At 42.7% G+C, this 18,561-nt stretch overlaps 1 protein-coding gene across 6 annotated transcripts in view; it reads right to left on the bottom strand.

The window, feature by feature from the left end:
* LOC101946771 (sodium channel protein type 5 subunit alpha-like) overlaps positions 1 to 18,561 on the bottom strand; it is a 323,447-nt gene that overhangs the window by 11,046 nt on the left and 293,840 nt on the right. For all 6 annotated transcript variants that reach the window (XM_065582696.1, XM_065582695.1, XM_065582701.1 and 3 more), the window contains one exon: positions 11,080 to 11,361. In XM_065582696.1, the coding sequence (XP_065438768.1) occupies positions 11,080 to 11,361 (282 nt within the window). The remainder of the gene's footprint in view (positions 1 to 11,079; positions 11,362 to 18,561) is intronic.

Below are 18,561 nucleotides of genomic sequence, written 5' to 3'. Positions count from 1 at the left end.
GTGGCAATGTTACAGGATAATAAATTGAAAGTCTCATGAAATCCAGGTGGGCCGAGTTGGTGCTATCAGGATCGTTATAGCAGACTCTTGTTTGAACTTCCTTAGGACCCTCAGTAAAAGAGGGATCAGTGGATGTACATATATGAGACTTGGGGTTCAAGGAATGAGTAATTTGTCTAAGAGAGATCCTGGACTTAGGCCCCCCCGGAGCAGAAGGTAGGGCACTTTTTGTTAATTTTTGCGGCAAATGGGTCCATGGATGGGTGACCCTGCCTGTGAAAAGCTCTCCAAATTATGAATCCTTTATCGCCCACTTTTGTTCATTTGTAAATTTCCTGCTCAGGTGATCTGCTACAGTGTTCTGCAGTCCTGGTAGGTGCATGGCTGTAAGAGTGATCTGGTGGTGGATACACCAATTCCACAGCTGGATCGCTTCCAAACATAGAGGGGGTGATCATGCGCCTCCCGACCTGTTCACATGGAACATCGCTGTGGTGTTCTCTGTCAAACGAAACATTCTGAGTTCTAAGACATTAATGTGAAAACGAGTCTCCTCTCGGGACCACAAACCCTGAGGCTGATATTGATTTAGATGTGCTCCCCGGCTAAGGCTGGAAGCATCAGTCTCTATTGTCTTTGAAGGCAGTCTTGGAGAAAAAAGGAACACTCTGGCATACCTGAATGGGATTCTTCATCATTAATCTCTAGTGACTTTAGGACATGTGGAGGAATATAGACTGGAATATCTATATGATGTTTGCTCAGAAGGTAATAGATTTTAGCCACCCTTGCATAAAATGAAGGTAAAGTCTGGCATATAGAGTTATGAATGTGCAAAAGGACATGTGACGTAATAATTTCAGATATCAGAGGGGCCTTGCATCTGAAGAAGTGAGGTTCTTACCCACGAAAGCTTATGCTCCCAATACTTCTGTTAGTCTCAAAGGTGCCACAGGACCCTCTGTTGCTTTTTAATAATTTCAGACACATTCTTACTGTTATATGAGGTTGTTTTGGCAACTGACTTGTTGAGATCTTCAGTGGCTTCAAATCTGGCTGAGGTAAGTATACTCTTACTCTTGTGGAGCATAGAAGTGCTGCCATAAACTCTGTTTTCTGGGTGGGCACCACAGATAACTTCTAGTTCATTGATCTTGAGTCCCAAAGTGGAAAAGAACTGTAGGATGTGATGAACATAGTCTGTTATCTGTTGAGGTGAGCTCCCTCAACAAGCCAATCATCAAGGGTATAATTGTATTCTTTGCCATTTTAAATAAGCTGCTACTATTTCAAGGCATTTTGAGAAAACCCTGGGGGTTGTTGATAATCCGAGGATCTTGTATTAGAAATAAGAAATCCCTATTATAACTCTTAATTATTTCCTGTGTCCTAGGTGACGTGAAATATGTAAATACATGTCCTGGAGCTTGAGAGCTGCAAACCAGTCCCGTGGATCTAGGGGTGGGATTATTGAGGCAAGGGTTACCATTCTGAACTTGATTTGACAAATGAAGATCCAGAATAGGATCTTGGAGATGAAAAAATAATGGGAACAAAGACTTTTCTTCTTGTATTGAAGAGGTGCACTTTTATTGCTCTCAGAGCCTCTACCGCCTGTTGCATTTGTCTCTCATGAGAGGGGTCATTGAAAAGGGACAGGAAGGATGGATGAGGAGTAGAGAGAGCTTGAAACTGGATTGAATATCCAACCTGGAGGTCTTCCAGGACCTAGCAGTCCTAGGTGATATTGGTACAGGCATCTTGAAAATAAAAAACGGTTCCCAAATGGGGTAGGTCATGGGTACAGACCCTTTGGGTGTGGTTCTGTGCAGCTCTCGACTCACTAAACTATCAAACTGGCAGTCTCAAGGTAGGAACTGCTCTCATTGGTGCTGATGAAGAAGCAGTGTAATCTTCTGTGTAATCTTTGTTTCTTCCAAGGCGTTCTGATGGCCTGTGATAGGGAGGATACAGGGAGGGGAAGAAGTCTGCCAAGGATAGGGATGTATAACCTGTTTCCTTCTGGGTTATCATGTGTATACATCCAGGGATCTAAGAGTAGCTTGGGAGACCTTTAAACTGAAGGGTGTAATGCATCATCTGTTTTGTGGCTGAGAAGGTCACAACTCCCAAAAGGGAAATTCTTTATAGCAGTCTATGCTTCCCTGAAGATCGTAAACATGACACCCATTTTGTCATCACTGCTGTTGCCATTGTCCTTGCTATTCTGTCTGATGCATCAATTGCTGCCTGTAAGGAGGTCCAAGCTCTTAACTGACCCTCTGCAATTAAGGATCTTAAGTCTTCCCTTGAATCCTGTGGTAAGTTGTCTGTGAAGTCTGACACCTTATGCCAACTGATGTAATCATCTATGGCAAGGAGTGCCTGGGAAATGGCAATGCTCACAGCTGGCAGAAGTGTAGCTCTTCCTTCCAGAGACAGCCAGGCATTTGGGCTCTTTTCCTACAGGTGTTGTCTTAGAGCTCTGCTTTCTCATCCTCTCTTGGGCAGCAAGGTATGGGATGAGCGTATAAATACTCAGATCCGGAAAATGGAACCTGGTACCTTCTGTCTACCTTTTAACATGTTGGAGGAATAGATGCAGGCATCTGCCACAGAAACTGTACAGGTCTAAGAGTACCTCATATACTGGCATAGCCAGACTGTCTGACATAGAGGTGTGCAAGATATCTAACAATTTATAGGACTTCTCCTGCATTACCTCAGTTGGAATGTCTAATGTATACACCATCTGATGAAGGAGGTCTTGAAAGGATTTGTAGCTGTCAGCGTGTGGTTGAGCAGATGGGACCACGGCTTTGTTGGCTGAGGATGACATGATGGCAGCCAGGCACCAGTGAAGGCAGTAGGTGCCTGGGGCGGCCAATAGAAAGGGGCAGCACGTCCGGGTCTGCAGCAGCAATTAGGCGGCAACTCCATCGCTCCGCTTCAGTCTTCGGTGGCACTTCAGCGGCGGGTCCTTCACTCCCTCTCTTCCTCTTCGGCGGCAGCTCAATCGGGTTTTTCTTTTTTTTCTTCACTGCTTGGGGCGGCAAAAAAGCTGGAGCCGGCCCTGATGGCAGCAACAGCAAGTTCAGCTGACTGATGGATTTCTTTGTCAAAGACTTGCAATTGTTGAGGATCCAATCTCAAGTGCATGGGGCATATGCACACCAAGAGGAGAATATATATATAGGGACAAGCAAATAAGGAGAAAGGAGTGCTATCCCAGCATAGACATCCAGAACTTCTAGTCAGTTACAGAGAAGAAGCACTGCCTTCAGAAAAGCAAATTCAAGTGCTGGGAAGGCGTAGGAGTGAGAAGGTGAAGCTAAATCACTTAATCTACAATAAAGATGAAAAAATATCTGGGGTGACCCTTACTTTTAAATGATGCTATTTTTCATCTTAGAGATAAGTGCAAGTCTTCTACATATAGACATACATCTTTACTCTCTTCTGCTACTTGTCCTCTATCTTCCCATGTTCTGGCCTTCCCTGTAAACATAGTTCTACTTTTGTCTCCTTCTCCCACTCTGAGCTTCAAGGCACCCCTGATGTCACAGCAGCCAGATCCTTTTAACACCTTCCATGTCCCCATGCCAAGTGTATGCCTTCCCCTTCTTCAAATCCATTTAATACCCATCTCATTTAGGAAACCTTCAATGGGGAGAAGTTATGTAGGGAGAAGTTGCAAATCAGTCTGATGTGTATTCTTGTGGGAGGGTCGAGCTGAAGGTGACGCTCAGGTTACCAGTCTGAGTGCCTGGGAAGGGATGGTGTTGTCACCACTGACAGAGAAGTGAAGGGAAGACAAAGCATTTTAGCCTGAATGTCGCAAGGAAGTCAAGTAAGAAAAAAATATGTATTGATAATTATCAATATCTATGTTATCTCTCTGGATACTATAAGTGATTGTTGAAGGTGGGAGGGATGGCAGAGTTGCCTTCTGGTTGTGAGTTGGGGTTGCAGTGGGCTTGCCTTGTTGCGGGGAGGTGCCGGTTTTTTGGCAGTTCAAAGGTGCTAAACCTAGATATCCTTCCTCTCGGGGGGAGGAGGAGTTTGAGACTTATGTGGTTTTGGAAAAAACACTGGTAGGGGAATGAACTGGTTAAGAAGAAAGTCCAGAGTAACTTTGATAAGAATTTAGGGTGTGGGCATAAAGATATCTTGCCCTTGAAAAACACAGTTAAGGTGTCTGCCACCAATCCCCCAATGTCTCTGACTCTCCAGGTCGATGTGATCGCTACTAAAAATGCTGTCTTCATGGATAAGTGAAGCAAGGAAGAGGTTGCCATTGGTTCTAATCGTGGTCTTGTGAGTACCAGGTACTCAACCAGTACCAGGTTGAGGTTCCAAGTCAGAGTGCGGTCCCTAACTTGGGGGTAGAGATTCCTCAAACACTTAATAAACCTTGAAGACATAGGGTGAACAGATACAGAAAATCCTTCTACTGGAGGATGAAAAGCTGATATTGCAGTCAAGTGAACCTGAATCGAGCTAACCGATAACCCTGATTTCTTTAGATCCAATAGGTAATCTAGGATAGCTGAGAGCAATGAGGATTCAGAGATGAGTGGTGGTGCTGACACCAATGGTTGAAGCTTTTCTAATTCTGCAGGTAAGTAATTCAGGTTGAAGCCTTTCTACTGTTCAGTAATACTTTTAGTTCGACAGAGCAGGTAGATTCTAACCCTGCAAACCATCGTGGAACCATACCCTGAGGTGGAAAATCCCTAGCTTGGGATGAAGTAAATGACTTGCATCTTGGAAAAGGAGATGAGGATTGATTGGAAGCATAAGAACATAAGAATGACCATACTGGGTCAGGCCAAAGGTCCATCTAGCCCAGTATCCTGTCTTCCGATGGTGGCCAATGCCAGGTGCCCCAGAGGGAATGAACAGAACAGCTAATCCTCAAGTGATCCATCCCCTGTTGCCCATTCCCAGCTTCTGGCAAACAGAGGCTAGGGACACCCTCCCTGCCCATCCAGGCTAATAGCCATTGATGGACCTATCCTCCATGAACTTATCTAGTTCTTTTTTGAACCCTATTATAGTCTTGGCCTTCACAACATCCTCTGGCAAGGAGTTCCACAGGTTGACCGTGTGTTGTGTGAAAAAATACTTCCTTTTGTTTGTTTTAAACCTGGTGCCTATTAGTTTCATTTTGTGACCCATAGTTCATGTGTTATGAGGCGTAAATAACACTTCCTTATTTACTTTTTCCACTCCAGTCATGATTTTATAGACTTCTATCATATCCCCCTTAGTTGGCTCTGGTCACTGGAGGGATGCACAGTTGAAGCAGGTAACGATACCAACCTTGTCTTCGCCAGATCGATATTATAAGGATTACCCTAGCTTTGTCCTGTCTGATCTTGTTCATCACTCTCAGTATTAGCAGTGTTGGAGGAAATGCATAGAAGAGTCCCTTTGTTCAAGATAAAGAGTGATGGCCTAGATCGCCTCTTGAGCAAAACAGAAAACACTTCTTGTTCCTGGAGTTAGCAAATAAGTCCATCTTTGAAAGTCCCCAGTTTAGGAATATACCATGGAGAATATGAGACTCCAGTTCCTATTCATAATCCTGGGAGACATGCCTGCTGAGAATATTGGCTGTGGTGTTCTAAACTCCTGGGAAGTAGATGGCTGAAATGTGGATCTGAGAGGCTATACACCTGTTCCACAACTTTATTGCTTTGGTGCACAGGGAGGGGGATCTTGCTCCCCCTTGCCTATTCATACAGAACATGCAGACCACATTGTTCATCATGATCCTCATTGATGAGGGGTAGGAAATAGAGACAAGCATTCTTGATTGCCCTGAGTTCCAAAAGGTTGAGGAGGAGAATGATTTCCTGAGGTGACCATGTGCCTTGAGCCGTGAGTATTTTGAGGTGAGCTCTCCATCCCAGCAGGGATGCACCTGTTGTCATGGTTATTATTGGAGTTGGGCAAACAAAAGGAATGCCTGCACCAACATCCAGTTGATCTTTCCACCAGTGAAGGGAGTCCTTTACATGAAGGGGAACTGCAACTTGCTTCTCCAAACTGTCGCTGGTTGGTGAACAGATTGTTCTGAGCCAGCCTTGGAAGCAACCGAGGTGTGATTGGTCATGAAGGTGTAAGCTGCCATATGACCCAGGGGATGTAGACAGTTCCTTACTGAGGTTCAAGGACTCCCTTGAATGGTTCTGACTAGATTTGATAAAGTTATGAATCTGTCAGTGGAAAGGTAGATCCTGGCTGTCAATGAATCCAAGTATGCCCCTATGAACTGTATTCTCTGTGCACGGATTAATGTGGATTTTCTTACATCGAGCTGAAGACCCAGTTCTTGGAAAAGGGAAAGGTCTGTCTGAGCGGATGACAGTACCGCTTCATTAGAGCAGTCAATCATTGAGGTACGGGAAGACTAAAATTGCCTCCCAAAGAAGGTAAGCAGACACTACTGCTAGGACCTTTGAGAACACCCTTGGAGTCGAGAAGAGGTGGAAGGAATGTATTCTTTATTGAAAATGTTTCTAGTCGACTGTAAGGCTTTGGTATTTTCTGTGAGATGGGTATATTGCCATATGGAGATAGGCGTCTCTTAGACTGAGGTCCAAAACCCACTCTCCTGCCTCTAGTCAAGGGATTATAGCTGCCAGTGTCACCATCCTGAACTTTTGAGACTTTCAAATTTGTTTAGTAGTCTTAGATCTCAAATGGGTTTCCACCCTCAAATAGAACCCCTTTCCTTTGTGAGGAGCTGGAACTGGCTCTTTCACTTCTAAATTAAGGAGTCTATTTTTTGTCTCAGTAGAAGCTTGTGAGAGGAATTCCTAAAGAGGGATGGGGAAGGAAAATGCAAGGGAGGGAGGGAGAGATGTAAAGTGGATAAAGTAGCCTGATGTTATGACCTCTATGACCCACTTGTCTGTAGTGACCCACCTCCTAGCATGTTGGAAATGGGAAAGAGAGGAAGTGGGGAAAGGGTTGCAGCTGCTAAACTAGAGGTGTGGGAGGATTCGGGCACTTGACTGACCCATCAGAACTGTTGTTTCAATGATCACTAGGTACTCGCAGAAGGAGGATGAGAAGCTCTTTTCTCTGGAACTTATGTCTCTTCCTGGGGGTTTGGTAGATCTGTGAAACCCAGAGAACTGATCAGGATGAGATCTCTGGGCAGTTTTTGACCTATTCAAATTTTTTTTTTTGTAGGAGTTACATATACCTGGTAATCTTAACATGACCCTGGAGTCTTTTAGTGTGTGAAGAGACTCATCTGTGGTTTTGAGAACAACTTTCAAACATCAAAGGGGAGATTCAGACCTCATTGGAACTCCAGGAGTTAAAGCCATGACACCCTGTTCAGAACTACCACCATAAAAATGGACCTGGCAGTGGTGTCTGCATCATCCAAGGACACTTGAAGAGACATCCTGACTAATAACTGGCCCCTCCATGATGATGGCCTGAAATTGTTTCCTCTGTTCCTGTGGAAGATGATCAATAAAGGCCATAAATTTATCATAGTTTGTGAAATTATATTTAGCCATGACTACCTGATAGTTTGTGATCTCAAATTGCAGGGTCGCAAATGAATATTACTTCTGTCCAAAGAGGCTTAAGCACTTTTGGTCATTGTCATGCAGGGCAGACTTGTAGTAGTGTTGCTTACTCTGCTCATTCACTGCATCCACCACCAGAGAATTACATGGAGGGGGATGGGGGAGAATAAAATTTTGGAGTCCTTGGAGGGGACATAATATTTTTTATCTGCCAATTTGCAAGTTGGTGGAATGGTAGCGGGTGTTTGCCAAACAATCTTTGCTGGGTCCAAGAGCACCTAATTAATGAATTATACTAGTCTTGTGGGTGTCGCTGGTTGTAAAATGTCAAATAATTTGTGTTGTGAATCCTTGACATCTTTGAGTGGTATTTGAAGAATGTTGGCTACCTGCTTTATAAGGTCTCGAAATTGCTGGAAATCATTGGCCATGGATGGTGGTGGAAGCATCATGGTCTAATCTGGAGACAATAAAGAGATAGGAGTTTGAGAGGTGGCTTCTTTATCTTCCTGTTCCTGAAATGTCTCCTCATGTTGGGGTCTCAGTTGGCAAGAAGAGGATCAAATATCTCTAGCTTTCCAATGTGTCTGAGTTGGTGTTTTGGCAAATTGCTGTTGGTACGCAGCCCAGGGACCCCAATATAGCCACTGGGGGAGTCCATAAAGGAGAGGGGGTAGCATCCATGGTTGGTCCCATCACCTTAGTATTATGCATGAGGATCTTCCCTATGCGTGTCAAAGAATCAGTTCCTGTATGGGTGGGTAGGAGAACACTGCACTGAGATGGAAGAGACTGAATGGAGGTCCCCCTCTTCCTCTTCAATATCCTCCAACTGGTGGGTATTAATAGAACAAGGTGGAAAGTCTGGAAGTACTGGAGAGTAACGGTAGTCTGGAGATCGGCGGCTCGGTACTGAGAGGTGTTCAGTACCCATGAAAAGTGGAGATTTTGGTTCATCCGCCACTGATAAGTCTTTTGAGAATCTAAATTCCTGTGGTACCGAGTGGAGGATTGGTACCAATGTGCTTGACAACAGAAGGAGATGGTACTCTTAGAGCATACCGAAGTAGGCACCGATAGTGTCTGATGCTTCAGTTTGCACAGTACCCAGGGTCCTGACTGGGGAGGTACCAAAAATGGAGCAGTGCACAGTGGTATTGGTCTGGAGGAGTGCTTATCCTTATTCTCTTTGTCCCTTGTAGACAGTACCAGGACTCTGTCAGAGCCATGTTTCTCCTTGGATCTCCGAGAGTCTTTCACCTCTACAGTACCAAGCTGAGAGATCGAGGCTTCTGATATCATGCACTTAGCAGGGGACTAAGGTCTTTTGGGAGCATATCTTATGGGAGGGAGTCAAAGCTCCTCTTCTTGGGAGCTTTCACTGAGGCCTCAAGAATCTTCCCTTTCTTATGGGAAGATATGTGCTGAGATCAAAGGGGTGCTGGATCTGCCCAGAGACAGATTTCCAGGGTGGGGGCGGGAGGAGTTTCTCCTGACCTGACTGAAGTGGGTCAAAGGGAGCACTCCATCATTAGCAGCCTCAGCTTGATCTCCCGGTACTTCCTTGTCCTGGATTTAAGGGCCAGGCAGACATTACACTTCTGGGAGATGTGTGACTCTTCCAGACAGCAGACACACTTAGAGTGGCTGTCGCTAACCAGAATAGCTTCCTGACAAGAGAGGAAACATTTGAATCCTGGAGAGCCAGGCATGCCCTGCCAGAGAGTAAGGGTCCTTGAAGGAAAGGAGAGGAACAAAGTTAATCCTCACACTACTTATCTACTAACAACTGTTGTATCTAATACTAAATAGTAATAAACTATAAACAAGAAGTGAGCAACGGCATGTTCGAAGCAGATATGCTAGGGCTCTGTCTCAGGCTGAAGTAGTTGAGAAGGAACTGAGAATGGTTTGCAGAGCAGCCCTTTATAGCCTTGGTGTGTGGCATGAGGATCTATAGGATGGATACGCAGCCTGAAGGATGCTGCTAGCGGAAAATCTCCGATCAAAGGCTCAAGAGGTGCATACGCATTTGAAGAGGAGCATCCATAGGGACACGACTTGAAGAAGAACTAGTAGATGAAGCTCGGATATAATCACTCCAGAACATATCTGGATGCTAGTATATCAAGGAGGGGTCAAACCTTTTCACCGAGTTGACTGCATTTTAATAGAGATTGTCTCCCGTTTTGTATGGATCACTTCCTCCCATTCATACAACTACAGGAAGAGTTTACATGAAAAAGCATTATTCAGAAGACATGAAAGGCAGGATTCTCAGCTGGTATAAAAGGGCCAAGCTCTACTGACTTCAGTGGAGCTATTCCGATTTACAGCAGGTGAGGATCTGGGCCTTCATGGTATTTAGCTGTCTTTTAAGTAAATTTAGCAGCTGGAAGAGAGGAGTAGGAGGAGCCAGCATCATGTGAGCAGCCAGATCTCTACAGCATGTCCTCTGCAGACCGCTTGTGGTCATTGGATGACAACTTTGGGACTTCTTTACTAGGTGATCAGAGGATTTTAGTAAATGACTTTGAGCTGAATTCCTCCCTCACACTACTTTTACTCCAGTATTACCTGCACTGACTTCATCTGAGTTACTGCCAATTTACAGGGGTGTAAATGAGAGGAGAATCAGGCCTTTTTCACTTAAGGTTTAACCGGAACACTGGTAATCCATCACAGGTTCAGTAAAGCCAACGAACTGTATCCTGGCACATATTCCTGCACACAGTGCTGCTTTCATTGTAGGAACTCTGACTCAATTTTGCTCTGGATTACAAACAGGAAGAAGAACAAAATGGTTTCAAATCCGCCTTTGGGGCTTGAGCACCTTCAGGATGACTCTAAAAGAGAAGTGCGTGGAGTATACCCCTGGAAACAGGGCCGGCTTTAGGCACCAGCAAAGCAAGCAGTTGCTTGGGGCGGCACATTTGCAGGGGCGCAAGAATCCAGCATGGGAGCTGAGAACCAACAGGGAGCCCTCGGAGCTGTAGTTCCTTGGTTAGCTCCCTGCCTATAGAGCCAGCCCTGGAGCAGGGAAAGAACTACATTTCCCAGCATTCCCTCAGCCACTAGTAACAGGAAAGGGACGGGGAAGGAGTATGGAACTGAAACCTGCAGCTTGCTGTGAATGGTAGGGACAGAGACAGCTTTTGGTTTTTTGGTGCCCTCCACCCCAGCCCTGGGCTCCCCCCGCACCCCTGTGTTGCCCCAGCCCTGGACTCTCCCCCGCCCACACCCCCTGCCACCCCAGCTCTGGCCCCCACTTGCACTCCCCTGCTGCCCCAGCCCTGGGCTCTCCTCCGACCCACACCTCTTGCCGCCCCAGCCCTGGGCTCTTCCCCCCCTGCCGCCACCCCAACTCTGGCCCCCACCTGCACCCACTGCTGCCCCAGCCCTGGACTCTTCCCCCGCACCCTCTGCCACCCCAGCTCTGCCCCCCCCCCGTGCCCCCTGCCGCCCCAGCCCTGGACCACTCGATATCTACCTAACAAGAAAAAGTGTTTTTGATAGAACTTACCACCTGTAGAAGAGCCAGGTAACCAGCACCAACGTTATCAAAGTTGACTTTAACTTTTGTCCAGTAAAAATTGCCTGTCACGTTATAGAGTATGCACTCGCTCATGTTATTAATAACTTTAGAGTCTAAAGGCATATCTCCTGCTGTCTTGTTAATGCATTTTCCAAACTTTCCTGCAAACAGGTTCACTCCCATGATGCTAAAAATGAGCCAGAAAATGAGGCAGACGAGCAGAACGTTCATGATGGAAGGGATGGCGCCTAACAGGGCATTCACAACCACCTTAAGTAAGTGAAAAAAAAGAAGCATACAATTACTGCAGGCCTTCACATGAACACATCCCTAAGAAGCTGTTTTGTACACTAAAGTACCTGGGCCAAGCCTCAGCTGATGTAAACTGGATTAAAACTAGCTGAAGATCTGCCCCATTATTTTGAAAAATTTAAGAACACTTAAGACTTCTTTTCTGTACCTTAAAAAATAATGTATCAGTATCTCACCCATACAACCAGTTAGCAACCAATTGTTGTTCATAACAGGGCAAGGTAGCAGTACCTCTCAGGATTCTCCCTGCTTCATATTGTACCCTATGTTTAGTGATGTGTTAAGCATTATATCAGAGGTCAACGGGGCACAAAAAATATTCTCACAATGGTTAAGGGACCAGGAGAGAGGAAGAGAAGCTTCTTTCTAAGCAGCAAAGTATCTAAATCTCTTTCTGAACTCAGGCCCCCTGCACAATACATGAAATTTTAACCCTAACTATGAAGGGCATCAATTATCTGAGTAGTAATTGATCCAATGGTGTCTCATCTGTCAAAGATACCATTGATTGGAAGCCATTATTACTGTGAGAAAGTGGAGTCACTGAAATTCTTGGAGCAGGGCACCTATGGAGGATATCTGACCGCCAATATGGAGGATCTACTGTTACAATTTAATCCCTTACCTACTCCTATCTCTACAGTGTGTAGCATTAAAACAGCCAACACACCCTGATTTAATATATATCTGACTCACATTATCCCACTCGATACTATACCAAACTCTGTATAATTTTGTTTTCTGCAGAGACCCATCGGCTCCAGGCAGCATTAGTGTGCAAACCCATATATACAACTACACATACAAATATTGTATAAGAAAGGACCCAGTCACTTAAGGTACTTATAAACAATTGGCATAGGAACAAAAGTCAATGCTTGCAATATAGATCTGAAACAATGCAAATAGAATATACAATATGCATTCTATAATCCCCACAAAAATTCAGCAATATCAACATGCACTCCAAAATATAAGGCTAATATAACAACCACTTTATATATATATATGTTATTCAGCATTCTAAACCACCATCCAAAATGTAAAAGCCTTTGATGCATGCTAAGCATAACATGAAAGACATTTTCCCAAGAAAAATCTTTGTCACAAAATGTATTTTTTCACACTATATTAATGGCTTGTACAGTTTTTACATATCCACAGCTACTCTAGGTGCTGCCACTACTTTGCAGGACCAATGCAAAGTAAACTGGCAGACTTTCTACAGATTCCAGACTTTACTATATGAATTTGTCTCCTTGTTTATTTCATGCTTTCAAGATTAGAATCTGATATGCAGACACTAAGCCTTTCCCCTTCTCAGTTCACATTTCTGAAACTGAGACAAAGTGATATCGATCTGCAAAAATGAAATTTTATTAAATTGTGAATCTGGTTATGGAAAATGTCAGTTGTTTTCTATCATATTAGTGCCCAATTTTCTGACAAGCCAATAATATCAAATTCATTTCACCATTACTTTTGTGGTTCTGGAAAGGATAAAAGAGCACAGTAAAATGATTTTACACATTTAGAACAGGCAGTTTATTCTGGTACACTGAAGAAAATACACAATTACTAGGGCTGTCAAGCGATTAAAAAAATTAATCGCGATTAATCGCACAGTTAATAATAGAATACCAATTATTTAAATATTTTTGGATGTTTTCTACATTTTCAAATATATTGATTTCAATTACAACACAGAATACAAAGTGTACAGGGCTCATTTTATATTTATTTTTGATTACAAGTATTTGCACTGTAAAAAAACAAAAGTAGCAGCATTTTTCAATTCACCTACAAGTACAAGTACTGTAGTGCAATCTCTTTATCATGAAAGCTGAACTTACAAATGTAGAATTATTTACAAAAAAACTGCATTCAAAAATAAAACAATGTAAAATTTTAGAGCCTGCAAGTCCACTCAGTCCCACTTCTTGTTCAGCCAATCGCTCAGACAAATAAGTTTGTTTACATTTGCAGGCAATAATACTGCTCGCTTCTTGTTTACAATGTCACCTGAAAGTGAGAACAGGTGTTCTCATGGCATTGTTGTAGCCGGCATCGCAAGATATTTACATGCCAGATGCGCTAAAGATTCATATGTCCCTTCATGCTTCAACCACCATTCCAGGAGACATGCGTCCATGCTGATGACGGGTTCTACTCGATAACAATCCAAAGCAGTGCGGACGGATGCATGTTCATTTTCATTATCTGAGTCAGATACCACCAGCAGAAGGTTGATTTTCTTTTTTGGTGGTTCAGGTTCTGTGGTTTTTGCATTGTAATGATGCTCTTTTAAGACTTCTGAAAGCATGCTGCACACCTCATCCCTCTCAGATTTTGGAAGGCACTTCAGATTTTTAAACCTTGGGTCGAGTGCTGTAACTATCTTTAGAAATCTCACATTGGTACCTTCTTTGTGTTTTGTCAAATCTGCAGTGAAAGTGTTCTTAAAATGAACAACATGTGCTGGGTCATCATCCGAGACTGCTATAACATGAAATATGTGGCAGAATGCGGGTAAAACAGAGCTGGGGACATATAATTTTCCCCCAAGGAGTTCAGTCACAAATTTAATTAATACTTTTTTTTAACGAGCATCATCAGTATGGAAGCATGTCCTCTAGAATGGTGGCTGAAGCATGAAGGAGCATACGAATGTTTAACATATCTGGCATGTAAATACCTTGCAATGCCAGCTACAAAAGTGCCATGCAAATGCCTGTTCTCACTTTCTGGTGACATTGTAAATAAGAAGAGGGCAGCATTATCTCCTGTAAATGTAAACAAACTTGTTTGTCTGAGCGATTGGCTAAACAAGAAGTAGCACTTAGTGCACTTGTAGGCTCTGAAGTTTTACATTGTTTTGTTTTTGAGTGCAGTTATGTAACAAAAAAAATTCTACATTTGTAAGTTGCACTTTCACGATAAAGAGATTGCACTCCAGTACTTGTATGAGGTGAATTGAAAAATACTCTTTCTTTTGTTTATCATTTTTACAGTGCAAATATTTGTAATAAAAAATAATATACACTTTGATTTCAATTGCAATGCAGAATACAATATATATGAAAATGTAGAAAAACATCCAAAATATTTAATAAATTTCAATTGGTATTTTATTAACAGTGTGATTAAAATTGTGATTAATCGCGATTAATTTTTTTAATCACGATTAAGTTTTTTGAGTTAATCGTGTGAGTTAACTGCGATTAATTGACAGCCCTAACAATTACATAACTCTTTCAAGTCCTGGAACTATATTTTGCACATTTCTGAAAGGAGCAAATCTTTTGCAAGACCGACTACCTATTTTTGCCATATGCAGACTTTTTACAACTACTGTCCCTTTTGCTAATTTTATCTTTCACTTTTAGATTTAGTGCATTCTTAACTTTATAGTTTTAACCCAATTCTTATTTTGGAATCCAAGATGCAAAATAATTTACAAAGCAAATGATCATTGGAATACTGCCCAAATAGATATCTTAATAATTTTCATTTGCTCTTTAATATGATGTTTTTGTTCAACGTCCAACCATGCTGGCCCCAAATTACTGCAACTACACTATGTGTGACAGAGACAAAAACATTATGGCTGTTAGAGATAGAGAGATTACAGTGCAAATGATCATGCATAGGAACAGAACACAATCATGCAAGTTAGACAATACAAATGATGGTCATGCATGCATCCTCCTTTTTTCCTTGTGCTGAATTATGTTCAGTGTAGTGTAGATAACAAAATATGACACAAGACTTGAAGCGAATCATGTAACACCTCTTTGAATGAATTATTAATGAAGGGCCTAATTCTCCTCTGACTTATACTGATTTTACACCAACATAATACCACTTATTTAAAAGGAGCTACTCCTAATTTACATCAGTGCAAGTGATAGCTGATTAAGGATTTGAATATGTACACAGACGAAACTATTAAGAATTTATGTTAAAGTTGAGACGCAAACATTGCAAAAGAAAGGACCAAATTTCTGTTATGTCTAGAAATAACATATACAATACAATCATCTATAAGAGATGATTTTATGACACTGAATTCCCATTAATATCTTATTGGCCATGTTTGAAACCTCCTTCCCCATAACTTCTGTTAGGGGTAGCCTTTTGCCACCCAATGCCCTACTTGGCATCTGGAGGTGCTCTAAATCAGGAGTTATCAAACTTAATTGCACTGCAACCTCCTTCTGACAATAGAAATTACTACACAACCCCAGGAGAGGGGACCAAAGCCTGAGCCCACCTGAGCCCCACTGCCCCAGGCGGGGAGAGGAGGGGGCCAAAGCTGAAGCCCAAGGGCTTCAGCCCCAGGCAGGGGGCCTGTAACCTGAGTCCCAACACACAGGGACGAAACCCTCAGGCTTCGGCTTCGGGTGGTGGGGCTCAGGCTTTGGCTTCAGCTCTGGGCCCCAGGAAGTCTAAGCCAGCTCTGGCGACCCCATTAAAATGGGGTTCTGAACCACAGTTTGAGAACCACTGCTCTAAATCTTCAACATTTCCTTTCACCGATTCATAATGGGGCAGATCCTCAGTTTGCGTAAATTGTCATCGCTCTACTGACTTCATGGACAATTACACCAGCTGATGATCTGCCCAATAGATGTTAAGGCTTGAAAGGACCATTGTGAACATTTAGTCTGATCTTCTGTGCAGTACTGGCCATAGAAAAGGTCACCCAGTAATTCCGACATCAAGCCCATATCTTTTGGTTGATCTAGGGTCATATCTTTTAGCAAGGCATCCAATCTCGATTTAAAGATTTCAAGTGATGCAGAAGCCACCACACTGTTAGGTAAATTGTCCCACTGTTTAATTATTCTCAGTGTTAGAAATGTGTGCCTTATGTCTAGTTTGAATTTGATGAGTTTGAGCTTCTATCCATTGAATCTCATTATGCCTTTGTCTGCTAGATTAATAGCCCTCTGCTATTAGAACTCTTCTCCCCATGTCAGTACTTATACATTGTGATCAAGTCACCTTTTAAACCTTCTTCTGGATAAGCTAAATAGATTGAACTTCTTAAATCCCTCCCTGTAAGGCAGATTTTTCAGACCTTGAATCATTCTTGTAGTTCTTTTCCAACCCTTGCCAATTTTTCAATGTCCCTTTTTAAATGTGGATGCCAGAATGTCAGTATTTCAGTAATGGCTTTACTTATGCTCTATTAAGAGGTAATATCACCTCCCTACTCCTACTTGATATTCCCTTGCTTATCTTCAGAGAATCACATTAGCTCTGTTAGCCATCACATCACATGGGAAGCTCATGTTCAGTGGATTATTCACTATGACCCCTAAGCCCTTCTCAACCTTTGTTTTTCAGGATACAGTTCCCCTTAGTACAAGGGTGCCCTATTTTCTTTGTTCCTAGATATCTGCAGTATTTGGCTGTATTAAAATGAATGTTGTTCAAGTGAGCCCAGTTTCCCATTTGATCGCTCTGTATAGTTGATCTATCCTTAACATTACTGACCACTATATTAATTTTTGTACCATAAGCAAGCTTTACCAGCAATGATTTTATATTTTCTTCCAGGTCATTGATAATGATATTGAATAGATTTGGGTCAAGAACAGATCCCTGAGACCACACTAGAAACATTACATCACTGGATAACAATTGCCCATTTACAATTACTTTTTGAGATCTATCAGTTAGACAGTTTTTGTCAGCAGGGTTTGGCAGCTGTGCATGCACCATTAGGCTACCCCTAGGCACCAGCCGAAGGCTTTGCTGCAGTTTCCCTGTGGGAGGCCGCCTCCACAGGGTTTCTCTTTGGATAGCTGGAAAGTAGTTTTCTCCTAACTTCTAGAACCCTCTGTTGGGCTGGTTCAAGCTGAGGATTTCTTCTGCCTGCACTGGAACTCAGCCCATTGCCAGACAGGAAGAAATGGGATGTGGAGGGCATGGGGCCTGGCCACTCTGAAGTCTAGTCATGACAGGTCCGTTTGCCATGCAATCTTGGAGCCCTTGTGTGGGTGGGACCCTGCAGACACCACCCCTCCAAACCTATCAATGCCTCTAATTCACTGGCCCCAAATCACCTGTCTACCTCTCTATCTTTTAGTCAGGACCAATTGACTTCAAAGCCTAGGCACAATATAGTTTAGTGAAGCACCCTATGAGAATTTTCTTGCTTACATCTTAGTTCTGCAAAGTACTTTGAGCTCCTTAACTGAAGGCACTACACAAACACAAACTATTATCATCTCCTTACTCTATGTGTTTGCGTCTCAACATTAACATTATTTAATGTTATCTCCTCTGGTAATTTTCCTTGTGCATTCTGGAGCATATGAGTTCCTAATAATGAAAGGTCTTACTGTCCCTAGCCATGGTAAGTATGGTTAGACATGCTAAAAATATAATAATTTGATTTTCCAGTGGAACGTATTCTCAATGATACTTTATCATAGTTTACAAGCTAATTCAGTACCTCTGATAGCTCAGAAAAAGGAGGCACAAAGACTGTACACATTCCAACTATATCTACGGGGTAGGGAGAACAAGAACTTTGTGTCAGAAAACCTGGGATACCCCTGAATATGGGCATTTTAGGAACAGCATTTCTGGGACTGATGTAATAGAAAATGGTCTTCTCCTGCAGGTTTACAGCAAACCAACTTCTTCTCCAGCTCTCAGTAAACATCCCACCCAACCTTCCTTCAGTGTTTCTCGACTCTCTCAGTTTTTCAGCCTCTCAAATGCCCCATACTTTGGACTTGGATTACACACAGAAGTTGCTAGGTTTAACAACCATTTAGTTAAACCAATACAAACTTATGTATGGATATTCTTATAATACTTTAAAACTGGCTATATGGGTTTTGATTGAGCTTGTATATTTACCAACTTAAGCTAAACCAATGTAAGTCAGGTCTAAATCAATTTAAGATGTCCACGCACAAATCACACCTTTAGCTAAACTGGTGCAACTATGAGTCTAGATCAGATCTTTGTCCCTCTCAGTTGCACCATATTTCCTGCTAGGGCTCCTGAATGTGGTAAAGCAATGTGGCCTGTAGTAGATGAAGCTGGATATATGGCACAACCCACACTTAATAAAAATATGGGGCCAGATCCTCAGCTGGTGTAAACAGAAGTAGTTCTATTAACTTTAGTAGAGCT

The sequence above is a fragment of the Chrysemys picta genome, chromosome 2, assembly GCF_011386835.1.
Source record: "Chrysemys picta bellii isolate R12L10 chromosome 2, ASM1138683v2, whole genome shotgun sequence".
Classification (NCBI taxonomy): Eukaryota; Metazoa; Chordata; order Testudines; family Emydidae; genus Chrysemys; species Chrysemys picta.
This window is presented reverse-complemented; position numbering and strand designations above follow the sequence as displayed.